This window comes from Crinia signifera, chromosome 5 (genome assembly GCF_055691185.1).
Source record: "Crinia signifera chromosome 5, ASM5569118v1, whole genome shotgun sequence".
Classification (NCBI taxonomy): domain Eukaryota; kingdom Metazoa; phylum Chordata; class Amphibia; order Anura; family Myobatrachidae; genus Crinia; species Crinia signifera.
In genome coordinates, this window is record NC_139221.1 from 157,639,235 (window position 1) to 157,664,695 (window position 25,461).

Consider the following 25,461-nt stretch of genomic DNA (forward strand, 5'->3'; position numbering starts at 1 on the left):
GCAGTGGTTCCCAACCCTGGTCCTCAAGTACCCCCAACAGTGCACATTTTCCAGGTCACCCGGCAGGTGCACTCATTATTCAGGCACATTTGGAAAGATGCACAGGTGGAGCTAATTATTTCACTTATGATTTTGTGTGGAGACCTGCAAAACATGCACTGTTGGGGGTACTTGAGGACCAGGGTTGGGAACCACTGCCCTAGTGGATGGTAGGGCATGAAATACCACCTGTCTGCTCAAAAACCAGTGAAAACCTCCCATGTCGACCTAATGCTTGTGTCGACCTAATGACCTGTCGACTTCGACCCATGATGACCTAGACCCATGTCAACCTTGCTGTCTGTCGATCTAATGCTTATCAACCTAGTTGTTGTAGACCCAATGACCGTATCCCATGTATGAAAAAGTGATAAGGGAGAAGTGGCCCATGGCAACCATCAGCACTGAAGTAACACGTATAATTTGTATAATATAGATTTTATACAGAGCAGCTGATTGGTTGCCATGGGCCACTTCTCCTCTGGCTCTCTTCACCTCCCTTATCACTGTTTCACACATCTACCCCTCAGACTTGTGCTGACATAAGCAATGTTATGTATGTTTACTATGACTATGTAAGGTTTTTTTTCTGTGGATTCTTAGGTCAGTATTCAATGCACCCGATTCACCGGTTTTTCGGCGAGTCGGGCTGTTCTCACTCCTTGCGGTGAATTTTTTTTCACTGAAAATATGATTCACCCAATTCGATGTTCACTGTACGCCGAAAGCGAACAGTGAATGCCGGCCAGTTCTCCGTTTCATGCTCGCTGCAAGTCGCTGGTGTATTTCAATGGGGGTTTTCACTGGGATTCGCCGAGTGTATTCAATGCTCAAATGGAGAACGGCTTTCGCCATGATTTTCCATTTTACATTCCTCATCTTTTTTAGGTGAACTGGAATGTGATCTTTTAAAATAAAGCATTTTTTTTTTTTGTTTGTTTGTATGTTTATTTTTGGTGTCCAAATCCGATTTTTTTTTTTCTTTTTTTTGTGAAGGGGCAGCACATGAATATATTTGAAATTAGTTTATTTTTTAAACAATTTTTTTTTTTTTACAAATTCGCCAGCAGGGGGCGGGAGCCACTCATTAATATTCATATATTCACTGCACACTGGTCCTGATCATTACATATGCACAATCGAGACCAGTGAGTGTAGCGGCTCCCTAGCACAGCCCCCTGCCAGCTCTGGGGGGCTCTCCCTGTGTCCCCGACAGCCCTCCTTCACCCCCACAGTGTCCGGTCCATCTCCCTGCTTGCAGCCATCCCCCAGCTCCCCGGCGGCATTCGCCGGGGGTGGGGGGGTTAAAATGTGCCACCAGGGGCAGAGAGCCCCTGGCGCGTTGAATAGGGCGGACGGGCGGCTGCCCGGCGATCGCCCTACAGGGAGAATTGGGGCGAAAGTGCAGGGAATCCTACACAGGATTTGCTGCCGCTCCCGATTCCAACCATTGAATACCTGCCCAAGTTGGTAAATTTATATCTTTCATATGATTATTCAATAAAAGGATTTCTAGCAATTATTTGTACTTGCTCATTATAAGTAACCAACCTCTGTTTTCAAATCTTTTTTGGGTATGTCCATTCATGATGGATATCAGAGTTTTAAAAGGAAATGGTTAACTTCTTACCATTATCCTGATATCCTTTCAATACTCAGTGGCAACCAGATATTCCTGTCTGTTAATGTTTTGACAGATTGATACATTTCTCAAACACACTGCAAAAATTGGATTTAATTGCCTGGAAAAGCAAATACAATACATGTTTCAGAAGTGACTTGATCCTACATGTTGTCTGGTTTTTATATCTCTCCACAAATAAATATGCAATTTTATTGCTTATACTGTTCATGTAATTGATTTGTCATTCTCAATCTCTTTCAGCTGGCCAAGAGCCAGCAAGATATTAGAGGTGAGGTGAGCAGGCAGGATAGAAGTTATTATACCAATCCAAATGAACAGAAAGAGAGAGAGGATCTTACCAGTTTCATACGGGTGTGGTACAGGGTTCCGCCAGTCTGTATCCCGATGTCGGGATCCCGACTGGCCGGACTTAGATAGCTTGGCAAGCGCAACAAAGCCCCTTGCGGGCTCGCTGCGCTTGCCACACTGCAGGCTACGCTCGCCACCTATTCTATTCTCCCTCTATGGGGGTCTTGGACCCCCACAAGGGAGAATAGCCGATGGCCATCGGGAACCCATGCATCAGTATTTTAACTGTCGGGATCCCGACGGATCCAGTCCGGCACCCTTTAATACACAGCTGTACACTTTTGTGAGAGGTGGTTGAACCCTCTCTAAATAGCTCCCTGACACATCTCATTACTAGAAAATAAAGAATTCATACACATACATAATTAGTGTTTGCACATACGTATTCATTGGGATGCGGTCATTTGGTCTGCAGCATGATGGTCGACACCATTAGGTCGACATGGGTCTAGGTTGAAAGGTCATTAGTTTGTCTAATTGACTAGGTCGACGGTCAAAAGGTCGACATGGGGTTTTTCACTGTTTTTGAGCCGACTAGGGCGTGGTGGGAGAATAAAATCGTGTGCCGAGCGTATGGAGGATTTGTGTCCGAAGCTTTGCGAGGGGATGCAGTGCACTTTAAACTGTGTCCATGTCGACTGTGTTGACATTCAGGTAAAAAAAAACAGTGAAAAACACCATGTCGACCTTTTGACGGTCAACCTAGACACGGTCGAACTAATGACCTGTCGACCTTTTCACATGTCGACCTAATGACTGTCGACCATCATGCTGTAGACCAAATGATCCGAACCCTATTGTCCATATAGAGAAAGATCATCTTAAAAATGTGTTCCTCCTTATATAATCTGTAATGGCTCAGGTGTTCTAGTTGCCATGTCCTCAGCAAAACACAATAGACATCATCTACATATATGTCTGGTGTCTGTGAGTCTCCAAAACACTGCCATCTGCTGGCAAAGAGTGAAACTACATCTCTTTCTCTTACGTGCACAAACACAGAAGGTAGCAGACTAGCTTACTAGTTGTTAATATGAGTGAACAAAACCTCCAACATACCCCCTTAAAACTTTGTTGGAATGTAGCTGGCTTAATCTTTTTATTCCAATACACAATGGTCCTGATACAGATGCGGTCGCAAATCGGCTATTGTATGCAAATCTGTCAATGTTTTCTTACTACATATGTGTCTTGGCCATAGTACACACATGCAGAAAGTGAATTGTTATATAGCTCACAGAAAAGTGAGTGACCAGAAGACCGTGTTTGGGGGTGGTAACGGGAAGTGGTCTGCTAAATGCGGGTGTGTCTGGCCATACATAAATTAACATTTGCAATATTACTTGTTACTGACTGGAGAGCCTTCTGCGTCCAAGGAGAACAGATCTGTCTATCTATAGAGGCATGTACATTCTGCACCATCACCCAGTTTGCAACGATAGAAACTTTCCTTCAGGAATAATTCTCTACCGGGCAGAAATGACAAGACCAAAGTAGGCCTTGCACTCATGTTTAGCTTCTGCCCATATTAATGTATAATCGCAATGGTGTATGACAAAAGATAGAAAAATAAATCGCAAGAACATCCACTTCTGAATCAGGATCAGTATCATAAAACCGGTGCAATGCTGTAAAACAATTATTTAAAAAGGCAAATGCAGCTCTGGAGCTGTGAATTCTTCCCCGTGCCTATGACTGACTCCCTCCCCCCTGATACAGCTAGAAGAACGGATGTGTGGCCTCACTGTGAGCAAGACATCACACCTTGGCACTGTGAGAATAAATTGCCTCAGAGCAGCTGTGTGTGGATGGAAAACGACAGAAACAGCTAATAATCAAGGATGGTATGCTGTCATAAAGGGGTTTGGCCTTATGGGTTAGGGATCATAGAGGCAGATGTATTAAGGCTACTGAAGTAAAAAAGTTGTGATAAGTTGGAGGTGACAACATATTAGCTAGTCAGCTCCTGACCAGTGGGAGGTTGCCATGCAGTTCAAAATAAAAAAAGGGGAGGCACAGCAACTACCACGACTGTCGTTCCAAACTGACTAACTGGCAGTTGGTGTTGCTCCCCTATATGATTAGGTTGACATGTTTTTATATATTTTTTTCAATATGGTGGACATGGACATGGCAAGTGTACCAAGGCCCCTCGAATGGCTCACTACACTCGACACTATTTTATTCTCCCTCCATGCCCTAGTGGATGATGGTAGGGCATGAAATATCGCCTGTCGGCACATGTTCGCTAAGAACATTTTGACTGTCGACCTTCCAACCATGCTAACCTTAGGCATGTCAGCCTAAGCCATGTTGACCTTTTAATGGTCGACCTAATAGGTGTTGACCTAATGACCATATACCATCTGCCCCATGGGCTCATGGCAAACCCCTCTTCAGCTCTCAAGGATTGCAAAAAAGTGCCCAGATCTGTGCACAATCGTTAAGACACCTAGGGCGAAATGTAGCAGGGTGCGATTTTTAATCATGTGAAAATATTGCACTAAATCGCATGCTAAAAAATTGGATATTTTGGGAAAAACTCACAAATGTAATGGGGTTGTTTTTTTGTTTTTTTTTTTAGTAAGGAAAAATTGTGGTTTTTAATAATGAAAATGTGCGATCTTTTAAACATGAAAGTGTGCAATATTTAGTAAAAAAAAAAAAGGCATGGGGTCCCCCCTCCTGAGCATAACAAGCCTCAGGCTCATTGAGCCGGTCCTGGTTCCAAAAATACGGTGGACAAAAAGCGTAGGGGGGTCCTCTGTATATGCCCCTCCTGAGCATAACAAGTCTCAGGCTCATTGAGCCAGTCCTGATTCCAAATATACGGGAGACAAAAACCGGGCTGATTATATTTGTAAAAAAAAAAAAAAAACGTTGCTTTTACAGGTGAATTAAAAGTCCCAGCAGGTCTCCCCACACCATTCGTTTTTTATTTGAACTTTTACACATTTTTTAAGACTGAACCCATGCACAGATCTCATGGTTCTGTCAAATTCGCTTGTCAGAACCAGGTCTATTTTTTGGGTGATTCTTGGTAACTTTTACCAAAAATCGCATCCTGTCACATTTGTGAGTTGTATACTTTATAATGAGAAAACATCTGGATGCGAATTAAAGTGTAAAAAATCACCATGTCAAAATATACGATTTTTTGCAGCAACAAGTGAGATTTTGACCATAATTTACACCCTATTACGTGTGCATGTTTGGCCATTTTTTACCAAAAATCGCACATGTCTAGAGAATCAATCGCACCCTGTTACATTTTGCCCCTACTCTTTCTTGTTCTGATCTCTCAAGAAGTGTCTGGACTGCTGCCAGGCAGGGAGGGAACAAAAGTATAGTATTACATTTAAATGTAAATTTTAATCTTGGCCATGCACACCCCAGATCCTACTTTGGGTGGAAATATGGCTTCACGTCTGTGACACTCCCATTACACACCCACAAAACTCTTGCATGCTTTCCCATTCTTGCTGTTTGGTTAGCGCCCAGTATTTAGAATCACACTCTATCCAAGGCAGCTTGCTGAGGTTACCATGAAAAGGAGTCCATAGCTTTGTAACTAGGATTGGTGAATACCATCTTGCATTTATAATTAATTAATTAATTAATAATACAAATGGTCTACATTACTGAGGCATACCTCCCAACTTGTGAAGTCCCTCATGTGGTGAAGCCTCAGATGGATAGGGCATGGCTGAGAGTTGTAACCTCTGTTTTTGTCATTTCGGAAGGGTGCCCTTGGATCTCACCCGCAAGGCATCTAGCTGTGTTCTTCGGCTCCCCCAACTGCATCATCGCACCCCCCAGCCCCAGTGGGACAGTCTCTTCAATTAGTGGGAGGGAGGTATACTGAGGAGATCATTTTCCAATGCCTAATACAAGCAAAAATAAGAATAAACCTAACAATCCCCTCAACCCTGATCATCCCCTCCCGCAGCCTTCCCCTGTCCTTCAGCTCCCACAGCCTAACTCCAACCTCCACTGTTCCTGTAGCCTAACCGTATCCCTCCTCTAGTGGCTAACCCTACCCCACTTACTTACTGCCAGAATCTGTCAGGTTCTGACCGTATGGTTCCTGTTGTCGGTATTCTGACTTTTGGGATCCCAAACGCATCCCTTAACAATGATTTTGGGTACTTATGTAATATCTGGGCTCCCGTTTTTCTTATGAGACCGCGTCCCCTCACGGGGCTCGCTGTGTTTGCCACGTTACGGGCACGGTGGCTCGCTGCGCTCGCCACACTATATAAAATCAACTCCATGCGTAGTTGGATAGTAGGGGTATGAAAAAATGGGGTCCATTTAACATGGGAGCCCAGATAATACATAAGTACCACATTGGAACATATAGCTAGCTGTATCAATGATATATACACTATTTTAACAAATTGTACTGGCAAATTTGCTAAAAACAATAGTTTTGTCATTCTAGTAAATGTGGACTTCGAATGTATTTAATAACCATAGGCACTGATAAGAAGTACTGCACGTATTCTATGCTTGCTGTAAGCTATTTAAATGTTTGCCAACGGACTTCTGCTCTGTTTGTTTACAAAGAAATCAGATTAATTATTGTGATAGTAGATGTTCTTCTGTGCACACTGTTCTTTCAAATTAGATGTTTGTAAATGCATTAGGAAACCTTGAGTCAATATTTACTTCAGGCATTAGCCACAGGTTTTAGACAAATATATTCACAGGCACTCTACTTTTAATCCATGCTTGTATAATTAGAAATGTTAGCGTTTTTATTTGCAAAAGCTAATTACCTGTATTTGCTATCATGATAAGCATATTAAAAAATACCATTACAATAATTATTTGTCGGATATTGTACTATAACCTTTCTTGTATCAGATATTCACTTTGAAATGTGTTATGAATAAACTAATAAACTGTCAACATTATTGTGATTTCATTGACATTACTGGCAAAACCTTGAAAAAAGTACCAGCAAGACTCAATATATATATATAAAAAAAAAAGTTTCACTGAATATTGGGATAGGCTAGATACTGGTTAGCCTATACCAGTGGTCCCCAGACTGTGTGCATAGGTACTCTGGTGTGCTGCGGGGCTCTTTCAGGTATGCCTCAGGTTGGTCATTCAGAACAAATATTATGGTCAATGTGATAGGCAAATCTGTGCTGCCAATTCTAAAACCTGTGGCCAATCAGATTTACATCCGATCCAATGTGTGGTCCAGTGCGCATCGGATGGGATTGGAACCCCCCCCCCTTCCTGGACACTGGGGTACAAAGATCACATGGGATACATTGCATGTGAAAGGACAGCATGCGATCCTACAGCCTGGGATCAAGGGGGGCCGGATGGCCATACCCTGCAGTGATACATCAGAGTAGTGTATGGCTAGCTTAAGATTTGTTTTTATGTGCCTTCCAAAGCTGCTTCTGAAGCTCAAACAAACTGCCTGCTTTGTGTGATGAAAATGGGCACAATCTAGGCTAAAAAGACTGGTCAAATATTTATCACACGACATGTTCAGTGCACAATCTAGTCTGGGTCATATAACAGTAACAAGTGACACAATTTTTAGTCCTGTCAAATATTAGTGACACGTACACTACTCCGGTCAGATATTAGTGATATGTGCCATGTACGCGTCCGGTCCGGTCCGATATTGCTTACACGCCCCATGTGTCATGATCCTGACTTACTGTACTACTCATGTTTTACAGTTTGCGAGTTACCTCTGCCATCTGTCCTTCATGTTAGAATATCACGCTTTGCTAAGTTTCTTGCCTGGAAAGACTGCTCCGCACACAATATGTAACACCTTCAATGTATTAAGCATTAAAAAAAAGAAGAGATCAATGTCCAGCCAATCAGCTCCCAACTGACATTTCAAACATGGCCTATAACATGACAGTTTATCTCATGTTAAGGTTTAATACATCTTCCCCTGTAAGAGAATAGATAACTGCAATATCAATAAGAACACAAGTATACCTCCAGAACAGGAGCCATAACAGCGTGTCAACAATTTCAATACCTATCTATAGCCTATTGTAAAATACAACACAAACACAAGTCCATTATGCAGGAAAAACTATTTTACCTCCAGGAGATATAACAATGTGCTAACACACAGAATACTCCTCTGCACATTATTATATGATCTACTGTAAGATACAAGGGGCAGATGTATTAAGCCTGAACAAGAGATAAATGCAAGGGTGATAAAGAGAGATAAATATCCAGCCAATCAGCTCCTTACTGACTTTTTTCAAACACAGCCTGTAACATGGCAGTTAGGATGTGATTGGCTGGACGTTTACCTCTCCTTATCACCCTTGCATTTATCGCTTGTTAAGGCTTAATACATCTGCCCCATATACAGAAAATACGTGAATGTGCCCTTTTTATTAAACCTTACGGGAGAGAGGAACAGAAAAAATCCAGACCGTGAAAAGAAACATTTGTGTTGGAAAAGTAAAGCCTCGTACACACTGGGGGATATATCTCTGCTCAGCGACCATATTACCTGCGATATTAGACAAAATCGCCCCCCGTGTGTACACAGCCTAACCATAAAAATTGAAGAGAATTCTAGCAATTAGATGCAACATCACTGATCCAAAATAACCATGTTAATGATTCCATTTGTTTGATACGATTATTACAATCTCATTGACAAGAACGGAGTTTGTGGTGGAAACTTACTAAAATGGGAGTTCAATTTCACATAGAATGTTGCTATGGGCAACCAGTCAGATACTATCTAGAGTCTTCTAGAACTGGGGTAGCCAACTCCAGTCCTTGAGAGCTAGCATTTTAGTTTTCCAGATCTCCTCACAGAATCACCAGGCGGTATTATAGCCTGCATGGAAGCTGAACGGAAAACGGAATGATATTTCCTAGCAAATAATGGCATCCATATTTACACGTACACGGGTAACGGGGAAAAGGACACCGGCTGCTGAAAGGATCCCACCCTATGCAATCCGATTATCCCCTATAATTTCAGATGGGTAACAGTCCATCTCTATTATACATTGCAGTCATTAAAGTAATACATAAAAACAGCACTGGAATAAGGATAAATGGTTTCCTTATTGATTTTACCTCAACAACTCCTTCTGAAGGTTCTAATACCGTACTTAAATGTTTTCAATGCAGCGTAATCCATTTCACATGCATTAATGTACTACATGTAAAGTAAAGGTTTGGTAAAATCCTAATGTATATAATGACTCTAATGCTCTCTTCTGTGAGGAAAAAAAACCTTTGTTGTGTTACAGTATTTTAAGCCAGATTATGCCCCTTTCCCACTGCAGCTAAAAAATGGTAAATTGCCGATTTTCAGTGCAATTTACAGTTTTAAGGCTGCAGTGGGAAAGTGCCAGAGTTGAAATACCGTTTAAAGTTAAATGGTATTTCAACCCGTTTTTAAAGCAGAGTCCTACACGTTAAAATAACGTTTAAGAGGCCGTGGGAATGCCTCTTAAACGTTATTTAGCCTCCAGGCAGTCCCAGTGCCTGATGAGAACTAGTAGTTCTCACTTTGCGCATGTGTAATGAGTGCACGTGGATAATAATGAGCCGCTCATTACATATGCGCATATGTAATGAGCGGCTCATTATTATGCACGTGCACTCATTACATATGCGCAAAGTGAGAACTACTAGTTCTCATCAGGCACTGGGACTGCCTGGACCCTGCATCCCCGTGCAGGTAAGTACAAGGGGAGGGGAGGTGGGGGCACAGGGCAGGTACGGGGGGGTTAGGCACTCTTTACACTTGGGGGGGGAGGGATTAGGCACTCTTTACACTGGGGGGGGGGGTTAGGCACTCTACATTTTACACGGTTCACTGCAATGGGAATGGTACTTAAATGGTATTTAAAACGGTAATCTGCTGCAGTGGGAATTCTAATACCGTTTTAAATACCATTTAAGATTACCAGTACTTTAAACTGGTCTGCAGTGGGAAAGCAGCATAAAGGCCCCCTTACATTTGTCCGACTTGTCATAACGACAAGTCGGACCCGATTGTCCCAGCAGCTCCCCGGGAGGGATCACATGCGATGGCACTTCATGTGCCAAGTTTTGCATGTGATAGATCGCATGCGATTTATCACATGCCACTCCCGGGGTGCTGCAGGGACAATGGGAGCGGGGGACAGCAGCGGGGATATGCCCGCTACCAGAGAGCGGGCGGGGGTGGAGGGGGCGCAGGGAGCCGCGCAAGAAGCCGCTGGGCAGGAAGCAGGGGGGGGGTTGGCGGCGCAGAGTACCAGGGAGCCGGGCAGGAGAAGACGATGCAGCAGCAGCACGAGTGGCACGAGCAGCAGAGCACTTCCAAAAAATGAAAAACTCCATACAAATGCATAGTAAGCCATTGATTGGCTGAGACCTCTCTCAGCCAATCAGCGATTGGCTGAGACCTCTCTCAGCCAATCAGCGATTGGCTGAGAGAGGTCTCAGCCAATCGCTGATTGGCTGAGAGAGGTCTCAGCCAATCAATGGCTTCCTATGCGTTTGTATGGGCTTTTTTTTTTTTGGAAGTGCTGCTGCAGCGTCTTCTCCTGACCGGCTCCCTGGGTACTCTGCGCCGCCCCCCCCCCCCCCCCCCCCTGCTCCTGCTGATGCTGCCCGGCTCCCTGTGCCTGACTCTGGTAGGTCCCCTGTTGTGGGGGAGCACGGCTCCGGGGAGCACATAAGATTTAACAAATCTTATGTGCAGCCCGTCCGACCTCCCGTCTCCGATCCGATGCGCACGGGGCCGCGCATCGGGTCGGAGGGGATGTCTCCATATGCGATTTGGGACGATTTCACGGCCCGATTCATCGGAATCGGGCAAAATCGTGCCCAAATCGCATAATGTAAGGGGGCCTTAAGACTGTCAGCAGCATAAGACTGTCATTGAGGAGTACTTCGAAACAAATATTTATGTATGTTAAGTGGAAGTGTTTATCAAGTTGATTTAAAACAAAATATTTCATATAATTTGACAGTTGTTTTGATTTTCTTAGCAACTTCGAGCCAATGTTAAAGAGATGGAAACACTATTGCTGAAAGTGAAGACAGAAGATATACATTTGTTGAGAACAGTATTACAACCAGTAAAAGAAATGGCTTTAGCTTCAATAAATGATTTTTTGGAACTTCACTCAAAATCCATTGAAGACTTAAACTCACATGAAGAAAGTTTTCCTGAAATACAGAATACTACAAAAGAAAAAGGTTAAATCATTCACTTATTTTAAATTTTATCATTTTATAGTTTTTTTATTTTACAAATATTAAGTTTTAAATAATATAAATTGATAAAGGGCATGGCACAACTTTGCTGCATAAAATGTAACTGTTAGCAATAATCATAATTATTAATATTCCTGGTAATATAATATATTTGTTAACCAGGGCATATAAAAAGAGGACAGGGCCTGTGTTCAGTCTCTGTCCAGGCTGCCTCCTCGCTAGAATTGGCGGTTTGGCAGCTAAGGTTTTGTAAGTACTAGTAGACTCTAGCGCAGGCCACTTTCCCTACTGCGTATGCACAAAACTCCAGAGAAATGGTTGTAGCACTATTTTGCTAGTTATTTTGCACCATTGCAGCTGCAGGCAATGTGGGTAAATTTACTAAATGGGAGTTCTATTGAAGATGGGATGTTGCTTATAGTATCCAATTAGATTCTACCTATTATCTTGTAGAAGGTGCTAAATTAATAAGAAGTAAAATCTGATTGGTTGCATCTTAACTTTCCCCTGGGGCTCCAGAGAGGTAAGTACTGAACATATGGGGGCAGCGTGTGATCACACTGCATCCATTATACTGGAGATAGGCCATTGTTGTCAAGAGTCTCTATAAAACCTTTCCTGGATCATATACACAGGACCATTTTAGTTGGTTATATACAGAAAGATGGAGAAATGTACTTTAATAATTCCATGATATTAATATTAAAGTCCGCTTCAGAACTTGTATATAGAGAAACGTAACCAGAAGTTAATGGATATAAGAAATAATACATTGACACCATTTATTATGAACTTATAGCAATTAATTAGACAAAGCACCCAGATTTTAAGAGATACTGTACCTACAATGTTCACAAAGGGCAGATATAGGACAATGGATTCTGGTATAGTATTGGTACAGTGAACCTTATTCTGGTTAACTCGCAAATCTGCATATTTTGCAGCCTTATGAGTCCACCAAGCGCCACCCGCCTCCCCCCTCGCATGGCAAATTCCCTAGCACTTGTGCAAATGGATGTTTAGCAGAACTCTGAGCTCCACCCAATCCACAGATGTCACTTTTAAGAGGACTCCCCAGCGACTGCCAATGTTTTTCAGTGTGAGCTGCGTTCACAGGCCCTGATCTCCCCAGCATGTTCGCACAGTACCTACTGCTGTCCGATTTACTGATAACAGGGGTGGCCTTAAGCTGCCCATACATGGTCCGTTTAACGGATCCGTTAGGGACTTATATAGTACACATCGCATCGCATTGCATGCCTTGTGCATGCAATGTGCATGCAATGCGATTCGATAACTAGCTAGTACAAAAAGTATGTGCAGCACATACTTTTTGTACCGTACGATGAGATGCGCGGGAGCGTGCATCTCATAGTACAGAACGGACGGTCTGGGAACAGACAGTCAATGAGAAGCATATATGTTACAAGCCGTTCCAGTATGGTCCTGCTACAGGTTGTTTCCAGCCCAGTCCAGTTACAAGCCAATTCCAGTGCATCTGGAAAGTATTCACAGCGCTTCACTTTTTCCACATTTTGCTATGTTACAGCCTTATTCCAAAATTTAATAAATTCACTTTTTCCCTCAAAATTCTACACAGTACTTGTGTACTAGCACGGCGCCCACGATAATTAGTCACCCGATTTTTTTTTTTTATCGCATCGCATGCCATACATCCGATGGCATGCGATGCGATTTTGACCCATATACGATATTAAATTGTATAAGCACCCTAATGCTTAAATGCACCCCCACGCAACCCCCCAAGTATAAACGTGAACCCGAAGCGTGGCGGGCGCAGCGAGCCCGCGTCCTACGACCTTTTCATACCCCCACTATCCACGTCGGCGTGGAGTTGATTTTATAAAGTCTGGCGAGCGCACGCGGACACCTGTGAAGCCCGCGAGGGGACGCGGATACCTGTGAAGGTATCCGCGCCCGCTCACCATGCTTTGGGCTCGCTGCGCTCGCCACACTTTATAAAATCAACTCCGCACCGACATGGATAGTGGGGGTATGAAAAGGTCGTAGGACGCGTACCACCGCCCCACGCGGGCTCGCTGCGCTCGACACGCTTCGGGTTCACGTTTATACTTGGGGGGGTGGCGTGGGGGTGCATTTAAGCATTGTAAGCACCCATTAGGGTGCTGATACAATTTATAATCGCATCTCATTGCATTGTATGGCATTGTATGCCATATACAATGCCATACAATTATAAAATTGTATGACATTGTAGAACATCGGCCGATATCGCATCGCATGCGATATGGTCTGCGATGCGATGGGCGCCGTGCTAGTACACAAGTACCTTCTACACACACAATACCCCATAATGACAACGTGGAAAAAGTAAGAAATCACATGTACATAAGTATTCACAGCCTTTGTCACGAAGCTCAAAATTTATGTAAGTACATATCTCCCTTATCCAAAATTCCCAAAAACTCTAAATGCTACTCACTGGTGGCTTATCTCCTAAAGAAACCTCATTAAGAAAAAAAAAATGGAACTTAAAGATAAAATTAAAATGTTATAATACTAACACAGTAAATGCACAATAAATACATATAAAAACCACAAGAGGTTCTACAGTACTAAGTAATTATTCAATACTGAAATGTAGCCATATAGCCATGTTGACCTTTTTTATGTAAAACTTTTCTCTTCTCCACAGAAAAACACACAATTATATGTGCAGATATACTGTATAAAAATAGCATATTAAAAAAATAATAGTTTTTAACTGGGCACATGCATAACTATCACCGCAACAGCACACAAGTGTTACACTACATTGCACCAGCGGATACACAGGATTACACCACACTGAACAAGGACACACACAGCTGGTCATACCACATTATATATAAACATGATGTGTGTTAATGCAGAGTAAGCTATAGAGTAGCTAGCCATCGCTGGCTGTTCGCAAGTTGATTGGCAGATGAAGGGCTTTGTAGGAGGCACCCCAGCGGTTTCTAGGAGTGCCGACTTAAAATGAAGGCGAGCCTGGCCATGGGGAGGGATGGCAGCTGATGTCAGACCCTTATCTGTATTACAGAGTGACTGGTCAGAGAACTGCAAGTCCCAGTCTTTCACTGGCGAAATAGTCTGCACTGAACTTGTAATAGCTTTCATGAATTGCATCTTGTATGCGCCACATTTTCCTCCGACCGCATCTAGCAAGCATTTAATTACACATTCAACAATGTTAATAGAATTTTTGAGAATTTGAGGTGGGGTTGCTAACATTTTATTTTCATCATTGTACATTTTCTTAATTCAGTACACATATTTTAAAACTCTGTTTAGATTCTTTTAGTGTAAATGATTCCGAAAGACAGATACAGTCACACCACCTACAAATTCAAGAACAGAATGCCTCAGAATCATGGAATACACTGGAAAAGGTAAATTTAAAAATGTATTTAATGTAAAGAAATATGCCTATATGTTTTAAATAACCGACTGGTGAAGTGACCATTAACCGTTCGAAACAGGGATTCGAAATGTGGAAACTGCAGGATTCGCGGACACAAGAAACCCATAGTTATGCTATTTGACTGGTCTGTTTTTTTAAATACAGTTTAAAAACAATTAAAGAGTAGCTCATTAATTGTATGCATGCTGTGTATTATTTACCATTTAGCAGAAATAAATCAACCAGTATTGGGAGCGCGTCATCCACCTGTGCTATGCTCGCATAAACCATGTACATAAATAGGGAATACAAAGCTGTAGGTAGAAGCTAGATAGATAGCTCTGTAAAATGTTGTTTTATAGCTGTGATAAGAGAGATGCCGCTTGAGCTAAAAAAAAGTTTTACATTTCATTAATTAAAAAAAAAAAACATGCATAAAACAATTAGAAGACATTTTAAAAATGATATTTCCAGTTTGGAAATGATGATCAATAGGTTCTTTTGGTACCAGCTGTAAATGATCCCCAAGTTAATAAGCTTTGAGAGGATCCTGTCCCCCAAGGTTGCAACAATCATATACTATAAAAGGCTGCTCCTCATCTGAGGGGATTGAAGATGGTGCTTGACAAAGCAATGACCTTACTATTGCATTGTTCCATCATTTTGACAGGCTGGTAACTAGTATTCTATATGTGCAATAGTAATTTTGTCCATTCAGGAAAGTAAGTTTAGGGAGAGCTTGTATTACCTGTCTCGTGAATGATTCCTACATCTACTCCTTAGCAAGGTGTCCTCGCAATTCCAATGGCTGTAGGTGTCTTTACACTGTACAAAAAATGCTCTCTTGTCCCGAATCCTGGTTGTAAAAGGTGCCTCTAGGGATTCTAGGGTGCTGTGGTCCATATAAAGCTGCTTAACTCGTTTTGCTGAGATACCCACTCAGTTTATTATTTAGAAAACATGCATACTGTAGTTCATATATTGGTATATATTTTGGTACATTTAAATGTTTAACTAGAAAAACTGTTTTTGGAATTTAATTCTGCATTTTATTCTATCAAATCTCAATTTACTTTTCACCCACCAGGATTTACTTGGCTTGAATGAAATTGTAAATGACTTTTCTCATCTAGTACATGTAAGTATTTTGTTCAATGCTTCTCATGCTTTAATTAATAAACCAATATTCCTCCATTATAAATACAGTTTACCTAAAATTCCTAGTTACATAATATATTTAGAAATTATTTTATTTAAAAAAAAAAATCAATAAAGGAAGGCTTATGGCAAATATTGAATACAGGTGCGTTGATCAACTTTCAGTTGAAATTGTGACATATACTATATATATATATATTTGTTGATGGAGATGTAAATAAATGAAATCTTCCCTGTCATTATGAAGAAATTGGGAATTACATTTGCTAATAAGCTGTAATCTAATGTCTTTACATGTCAGTCTCACATAGGTCAGATAATATAATTGTTATAACATATGCTTTATCACATTAGCTACACATTTATTAATATGAGCAATGCAGGCATATAATTACAATGCAGTAAGGAGGATGGGGTGAAATAACTGTAATTGTATTATATATAAACCACTTAACATAACATCAGGAAATCTAAATAACTATTATATCAACATGTTTTCTTTTAAATTATAATTTACATTTACATTATGTGAATGGTATACATTTAAACAAAATCTTAAAACGTAACGAATACGAAAGAAAAAACACAAAAAGATACCAACACTGCTTTAATCCCACATATCTTGTTGTATCTTGCCAGCCTCCATATGTTGCTCACATTCAGGTGAAACAATTCACTGCGAGAGAAAGTTACACTTACAATGTATTGATTTTTCCTGTGTGTAGCCTATTCCTTTCAATAAACAGAGGCCTTTTTCTTATCAAGTACAAAAGCAGTCAGGTCATTGAACAGAAGGAAGCAGAAGAAAAAAATCTCTAGACAAGAGATTATAAATGGCTATAGAGCAACCTGATCATGTATTCCCCTCCCTTTCAGAAATAAATTCATTTGCATGTAGCTTAGATATGCCACTTCGGTATGTGCATCTCTTGTGTTCCCTGAAGTGATTTTTTTTTTCCAAATAGGTTTTAAGACCGGTATGGGTTTATTTTTGTGCTATTTCAGAATAAATCGATTTAATTGTACATTATAAAGGTAAAACAGGGGGAGACTGGTTTCCCACACATTCAGCACTATGTAGCCATAACAGAGCACTGAGTGCAGACCGCTAGCGGTGAATCTAGGGGGTCAGGCTGCCCGCACAACATCATTGGTCACCCTCTTAACATCACTGCCTTCTACGTTCCCTGCATGTCTGATCGGTTCTGATGCTTCCAGACCACCAGCCTTCTTCCACTTGCAAATTAAACAAATGAGTAGTAATATAAAAAAAAAAAAAAACACCTGGCCACAGGTGACTAGCAGCCTACCAGGGTTTTTATGTAAGGGAGCCTGCTGCGCCTGCCCCCCACCCCCTCACAGCAGGTGGCACCCAGGCATGGGAAATCCACCACTGCACAGTAGTAGAAGTAGGGCCAGGCGAACCTCGAACTTTCCCTTCCTGGCAACCTCAAAAGTGACAGTTAGAAAGGACAGGGCATTTGCAAGTAATAAAAAGGAAAGCATGGTAGAAATGTTATAAATGTTCTGAAAGTAAATGCTTATCTAATATAGTTACATAGGACATCTAAAGCCCCGTACACACGGGGGAGATATATTGTTCAGCCATATATGGCTGAGCAATATATTGCTCAGTTTCTCCTTTTCATCAGCGACCAGAGATGGTCGCTGATGAAAGGGAACCTCTGCCGGCGGTGCCGCAGAGGTAATCAGCTGGTCGCAGGAGCATGTTCCTGCGACCAGCGATTACAATGGGGCTGAAAACGGGAGCGCGCACCCGGCGATTTATCGCTGGGGCACACTCCCATCACTGGCAATATGGTCGTCTGCAACCATATTTCCAGCGATTTCAGCCCCAATCGCCCCCGTGTGTACACAGCTTTAGAGCTGGTATTAAGAAACATTAATCTGACATACATCCACCACTTAAGTAACATGTCATTTGTCCAGCTTGAAGTCTTTGCCCCTTGCATCCTAATCTCACCCTGTGTTTTGAACACAGCGCTACGGGGCTGAAAGCAAAAATATGCAGGTAAAGTAGTATATAGCAGCAATTACAGTATGGAAAACCTCACCCCTAATCGAATCGACACCCGAAACGTGCCTAGATGTATATAATCTTTAGAAAGTTCAAACTCCTAGCACTTTCATTTTTTACCTTTTTCTCTTAAAATATCTAGCTATTTATCGCTTTATTTAATCCTAAAGGTAGAGGAGGACTGGACTGGTTCTTATAACGTTAGTTCTATTTAATTGCCCACAGTGCACCTTGCACTACTGTTCTCCAAAGTCTCTGCTACAAATTGCTGCCTTTTATCCAATGCATTCCCCTTCTACTATTTCCTGTGTGTATGTATGACAAATGACAGTTAGGGGCTGATTGGTGGTTTACCACTCTCCATTTTATCACTTTCAAGGCATCTGAGTCCTTGTGTCCCCCATTTAGCTTGTTTCATTATCTAATAATAATAATAATAATAATAATAATAATAATAATAATAATAATAATAATAATGATGCAATGTAAAATAATATCCTGTGTGGCCCAGCAGTGATGCATATCAAGGTGGATGGCAGGTCCACCAGTGCCATTCCTATTTTTAGTCCACATTTCTCCTTAATGTACAAATAAAATCATAGACTAAAATATGTTCCCTAACATCATTGCTAAAATACATTTTTCATTTAGCGTTTCTCCCTCTGTAGTTGAACATTACTCCTGCTTCAAAACAAGTTGATTGCTTTAATATGGTGGAAGCAAGATCTTAGAAGGAAGACAGAGGCCTAATAGTTAAATCTTTAACTTTAATTTCTTTCTCCTTCCAGCACTGTTTATCAGGTGCTATTAGTGAACTGCCATTAGCAACTGTGCAGCTACACAGTGCTACAGATGAAAGCTGCTGCAGGGTCCCTGATTACAAAAATTAAATAGTGTGTATTGGCTTTCTGCTGCTTCACAGCAGGAAATCTCACTCATAATTCCTTTGCATCCAGGCTCAGCAGGAGAAGATTGACAGCATTGAAGACCATGTCAACACTGCTGCTGTGAATGTTGAAGAGGGAACCAAAAACCTGGGGAAGGTAGGGATGTGCTCCTGCTGTTGAATCAATGGTACTGTGCCTGCTAGCAATCTTCTGTATTAACCCAATTGATCTTCCGTCTTTAATGCTGAGGGAAACAGCAATTAAGGAAATAAGAAAGGAATGACACATGGGTAGGAAGGAGGGCGTAGTAAAGAAGAAATCAATCTCTGCTGTGATGTGCTATCACATTCATTCTTTAAGTACTAAGAAATAGACATCTTGCACTTTGCATGCAGCTAACAGGTTCCTTAGCTTTATTTTTATTTTGTTTAGTTTTAAATCAACATTCTGCCAAATGTTGGCAATACACTAGTGCTTTTCTTACATCATGCTTTTATTAAGGCATGCGTCTCTGTTCAGGTTGTTGTATTCAACAGACTGAATTCTGTCATAGTGTGTAATCACCCTATACCAGTGGGGGCTAACCTTTGGCACTCCAGCTGTTGTTGAACAACACATCCCAGCATGCCCTGCTACAGTTTTGCTATTTGGCCATGCTAAAACTGATGCAGGGCATGCTGGGATGTGTAGTTCAAAAGCAGCTGGAATGCCATATACAGTTAGTGCTTTTGCCTTGTGATCAGGCTGTTTGGTACTTGTGTATTATCACAGCGCCCACGATGTTCATCTTAGTACATCGCATCGCATGTGATATAACCGCATGTGATGTGATCCGATTTTTAATTGTACAAGCACCCTAATGGGTGCTTTCAATGTTAAATGTACCCACCATTGTCAACGCCACCCCCACTATCAACGCCAACCCGAAGCATAGCGATCGCAGCGGTATGCGTCCTCCGACATTTTCATACCCCCACTATCCACGTCGGCGTGGAGCCCAAAGCGTGGACGCGGATGACTTCACATGTATTCCGCGTCCCCTCGAGGGGCTCGCTGTGCTGGCCACGTTTCAGGCTCGTATTCCACGTCCCCTCGCAGGGCTTGCTTCTCGCTATCTAAATTCAACTCCACGCTGACGTGGATAGTGGGAGTATGAAAAGGTCGGAGGACGCGTACCACCACCCCTCGCGGGCTCTCCACGCTTCGGGTTGACGTTCATAGTGAGTGGGGGTCGCGTTGACAATGGGGGGGGGGGGGGGGGGGGAATTTAACATTGTATGCACCCATCAGGGTGCTTGTACAATAAAAAATTGCATGCCATTTGCTGGCATGCGATGCGATATTTAATTGAACATTTTTCCGTTTTGAGGGGAAAAATCGCATGCCATCACATACCTTATTTAGTGGTATGCGATGGGCGCCGTGATAATACACAAGTACCGGCTGTTTTTGTTACTGCATTTGTTCAGGATATGATGGTGTCTAAGGCTGCAGATACACTTTAGGGGGCAATATGGATGGTGTAATGGTTACTGACTGACAGAAATTAGGTCATGGGTTCGACTCCCACCAGCATATATTTGGGAGTTGTATTCGGTGTTAAAGGATTGGCATAAAAGCACCAGGGACAGTATGGGGCAAAAATGTTTGTAGGTGGAACTGTACCTGCATTCTGCAAAATGTAGCTGCAAAGGAATTTTATGGAGGCACCCATGTATGCTTTACATGAACACATTTTGCATAGTGAATATGCTGCAACGGTACTTGTGTATTATCTGGGCGCCCGATTTTATCATTGCATGCCACTACTTAAGGCATGCGATGCGATGCGATTTTTCATTGTAAAGACCAGATTTTTAATTATATAGTCACCCATGGGTGATTTCACACCCCCACTATCCAACTATGCATGGAGTTGATTTTATATAGTGTGGCGAGCCACCGAGCCCGAAGCGTAGCGAGCCCCGCGAGGGGATGCAGAATACATGTAAAGTAATCCGCGGGGCTCGCCACGCTTCGGGCTCAGTGGCTCGCTGCGCTCGCCACACTATATAAAATGAACTCCATGCGTAGTTGGATAGTGGGGGTATGAAATCACCCATGGGTGACTATACAATTAAAAATTGGGTCTTTACAATTTAAAATTGCATCACATGAATTGTATGCCACTATATTGCATGCGATACGATAGGATGAAAAAAATCGGGCGCCCAGATATTATACAAGTACCGCTGCAACTTTGCAAGGAAGCATTTTTCTGATTGTAAATCATCCATATAGTACTATAGCCATATGCAGAGGCTCTGGAAGTTATATTACCTTACATCAACAGAGTCATCACAAACTCATTTAATTTTACAATTAAGCTGTTCAGTGCTTACAGGGATTTACCTGCAGCTGGATGCTTTAAAAGATAAGTCCCCTATGATCAAATGTAATTCCTAAGTTTGCATGTCTTACATTTTAGGAACATAGGTCAGAGTGTTCTTTTACATATATTTAAAATATGTTTGTTAAATAACATTTCTTTATTTGAAATATGCAATTCTATAATCACTTCAGTTAACTGTGCTTTTTTGTGTCTGTATTTTTGTATGAAATCTTTTTTTTTTTTTTATCACAAGGCTTTAAAATATAAGCTATCGATGCTTCCTGCAGCGGGTGCTCTCATCGGTGGAATCGTTGGAGGTCCTATAGGCCTGATGGCAGGTTTCAAAGTGGCTGGGATTGCAGCTGCTATTGGTGGAGGACTTCTAGGATTCACAGGAGGAAAGATTTTGCAAAGAAAAAAGGAAATCCTAGGAAAAGAGCAGCTCGCCATTACAGAAGACTCTTCACAAGAAGATAAAAAAAACACTTGATGGGAATATTTTACAGTTTAACAAGAAATGTTGCAAATTGTTTTAAAAATATTTGTTAAAAAATAAGTGCTGTGGCTTTGAAACTTTTTGACTGCCTGCTAATAATAATTCCTTTTTTATGCACCCAACATACAGTTGAAATAAACCTCATCAACTGTGTAAAATATTCATTTTTAAATGTGTATAAAATGCTGTATAATTTAAATACAGCCAGTCTGTAGTAGAACTTGCAGCCAGTATATTGAAAAGTTTTTATAGTGGCTATAACTAAAAGAATCAGGAATCAACTATTGATTTGGGATTTTCACCACTAATTTCACAAAATACTTTTTTAAATGAATGTGGGTTTTTTTTCTCTGTTACATGAGTTCCATTGGTTTGGTGATGGGACCAAATGTTTCAAGCCATCACTAGTGTTCTTTAAGGAAATCTACTTCTTGAGATGAAATGCATCAGTCTAGACTAGAGATTCGATGTTTAATTATTTTAGAACTCCTATCTCAATGATATGATTTCAGACATGGATAAATGATCATTAATCCTTTGAGTGCCAAGTGAATTTCTCAAAATAGATGTCTAAATTGCCAGGCAAACATTTTTATTCATCATAATGACCTGTAATGTTTATCTTCTAAAAGAAAAATAATCTTATTTTAAGTAACTTTTTTAAATTGATATAACAAATGTGAGTGACACTGGCATTTTATGAGAATATTTTGGACATCTCTCAGAGATGTTGGCACTCAAAGGGTTAAGCCGCCTTCAGAGATTTTATCAGGACTTTCTGGATCCAGGAATTCTGATTATAAATAGGGCACAGCTATCTTACTAAGAGTCCCCGTTTTAAAGCTGTGGAACTGTGTGTATTGCATCAATATGTTCATAGCTTGTTCTCATTGTTTGCTAATTTTCCAGATTAGTGAGGTTTATTAGGAACTGTCCAGCTGGTCTCAATCGCTATATGTACGCAGGTGTGACTCAATCACAACAAGGGTGAGCGTGGACATTACTGAGTTATATTGTTACCATTGGGAAATTAACTATTTAATTGTATATTATTACCAATTCTGCGCAATATGGGTTTTTATGTGAGTAACTTTTGCTCCTTTCATGTTTCATTGGGGTGCTCCCGCTTATAATAATATTATTATTTGATATTGTATGTAATAGTTAATGTATTAAAGAACTTAATGAATATACTAAATTTGATGAACCATGGCTGAAAATGGTTAATGTGTACTGCTGTTTTTACATAGTGCATATTAAGGATTTCCATGAGTGTTAATGGTAGTGGCAGAATCAAGTATTTCAAAGGAAAGCTAATCACACAATATAAGGGGGGATATACTGTGGTACAAATTGGGCGCTGCCCTGAGTGCCAAGCAGCCACTAAAATATTATAGTTAGTCCCATAAACATAAAACACATGAAGAATAAGACGACTTTCACCATCTCCGCATTAACTGAAGATTACGTGCTGCTATGTGTCCTAACCAGGATAATCACCTCTAGCTGTTCACTGTGGTAAGTATAACCTCATAGGGAAAATCAGCTATTCTGGAACTTGTTCATTTGCCATATAGACACCTCCACCATTGGCGGTATGCTAGGAACGGGACTTCACATTGATATTATATGTTGTGAGGAAGGTGGCCTTTTATAAACATTGTTTTTATGGCCAACTATTATATTTAATCTTGAAATTGCATTCCACATTGCTTGATATAGCACTATTATTATAATACATGGTACTGTATCTGCCAGTGATGGTTGATCTCTGAGACAGGGGTTCCATAAAGTTTCTGTGAACACATTTTGAGCGTACCAAATTAGAGAACATCTGAACAATCAGAAGTTCTTTGGTTTCCTTTTCCAAGATTTGTAATATACACTACTGTTCAAAAGTTTGGGGACACTTATTTATTTATTTACAGTTTCTTATATAGCGCAGCAGATTCTGTTGCGCTTTACAATAGTGACACTTAGAAGTGTCCTTATTTTTGAAAGAAAAGCGCTGTTTGTTATTTTCAATGAAGATAACATTAAATTAATCAAAAATACACTGTATACATTGTTAATGTGGTAAATGACTATACTAGCTGCAAATGTCTGGTTTTTATATCTATATACAGATATAGTAGGCTACATATGTAGCAGGGGCTGGTGATTCTATCACTCGCACGCCCCGTGGCAACGGAGCCTGCCGCCGGTCCCCCTCGCCGCCCCGATCTGGGCAGCATCTCCCTGAAGCGGAGATGGGCAGGGAGACGCTGCCCAGCCGCTGTGTTACTGGGACGCACGTGCGCACCAGTCCCTATCGCCAGCGCTCGCCAGTGAAAGGGATCTGGCAGGCGCCAGCCAAGAATGAAGCCTGCTACATCTGTAGGTGTATAGAGTCCACTTTGGGTTTGCTTGTTAGATAGTCTATAAAACTAGCCTTTTTAGCTAGTTAAGTATCTGGAGCATCACATTTGTGGGATCAATTATACTCTCAAAATGAGAAAAAGAGAACTTTCATGTGAAACTCTATAGTCTATTCTTGTTCTTCGAAATGAAGGCTATTCCATGCAAGAAATTGCCAAGAAACTGAACATTTCCTACAACGGTGTGTACTACTCCCTTCAGAGAACAGGCTCTAACCAGAGTAGAAAGAGAAGTGGGAGGCCCCTGTGAAAAACTAAGCAAAGAGACAAGTACATCTAATTTGAGCAATAGACCCCTCACAGGTCCTCATCTAGCAGCTTAATTAAATGGTACCTACAAAACACCAGTGTCAACATCTACATTGAAGAGTTAAGAATATAAGCCTAAAAAACCCACCTATTATTTTTCAAAATTCAACAATAATTAATTTGGTTTCTGTATCAAATATTTATTACAGATCCTGGAAAAGATCCTTTAAACTAACATATCTAGCACTTGTGTACAAGTGCTATACCTTTATCGGTACATCTGTTCTCATCTCTACACAATTGGTTTAATACAATCAACATTCCACTGATACAGACTTACAAAATCCCTGCTTGAACTACAGTACATCCCTGCTTGATTCTTGCTGACAAAAAAATGCTTGAACTGTATTAAAATAGATATATTCAAGCAATAAAAAAAGCTGCTGCCTGTTTAGATTGTGTTCATTTTACAGATTATACAACAGCAGAGGCTAAATGTGATAGCCACCTTTTGTGCAAGTCCACCCCATTTTTTTGAAAGCAGCAATCCTTTGCAAGGCAAAAACAACCTGGTTTTACCATTAAGATGAGACTATTACATTTAGCCCCAGAGATTCAGCTCCTTTATTTTCACAAAGGCACCTTTTTATTTGTAATGGTGCTTCCACTATATAACTTGTCCAGAATCCTCAGTCACAACAAAAAGAACAAAACTTTACCTTGTTTAATGCTGCTTTCCCACTGCAGACCAGTTTAAAGTACTGGTAATCTTAAATGGTATTTAAAACGGTATTAGCATTCCCACTGCAGCAGATTACCGTTTTAAATACCATTTAAGTACCATTCCCATTGCAGTGAACCGTGTAAAATGTAGAGTGCCTACCCCCCCTACCTGACCTGTGCCCCCATCTCCCCTCCCCTTGTACTTACCTGCACGGGGATACAGGGCAGCGGGGGTCCATGCGGGGTACAGGCAGTCCCAGTGCACGTGCATAATAATGAGCCGCTCATTACATATGCGCATATGTAATGAGTGACTCATTATTATGCACGTGCACTCATTACACATGCACAAAGTGAGAACTACTAGTTCTCATCAGGCACTGGGACTGCCTGGAGGCTAAATAACGTTTAAGAGGCATTCCCACTGCC

The 25,461-nt window shown here is 41.2% G+C and overlaps 1 protein-coding gene across 3 annotated transcripts in view; it reads left to right on the forward strand.

Annotated features, from left to right (window-relative positions):
• Positions 1-22,851, forward strand: part of STX17 (syntaxin 17) — a 70,670-nt gene extending 47,819 nt beyond the window's left edge. For all 3 annotated transcript variants that reach the window (XM_083188168.1, XM_083188167.1, XM_083188170.1), the window contains 5 exons: positions 11,041-11,251; positions 14,585-14,682; positions 15,781-15,831; positions 18,846-18,932; positions 21,401-22,851. In XM_083188168.1, the coding sequence (XP_083044294.1) occupies positions 11,041-11,251; positions 14,585-14,682; positions 15,781-15,831; positions 18,846-18,932; positions 21,401-21,637 (684 nt within the window). In that variant the 3' untranslated portion in view covers positions 21,638-22,851. The remainder of the gene's footprint in view (positions 1-11,040; positions 11,252-14,584; positions 14,683-15,780; positions 15,832-18,845; positions 18,933-21,400) is intronic.
• Positions 22,852-25,461: the final 2,610 nt, after the last annotated feature.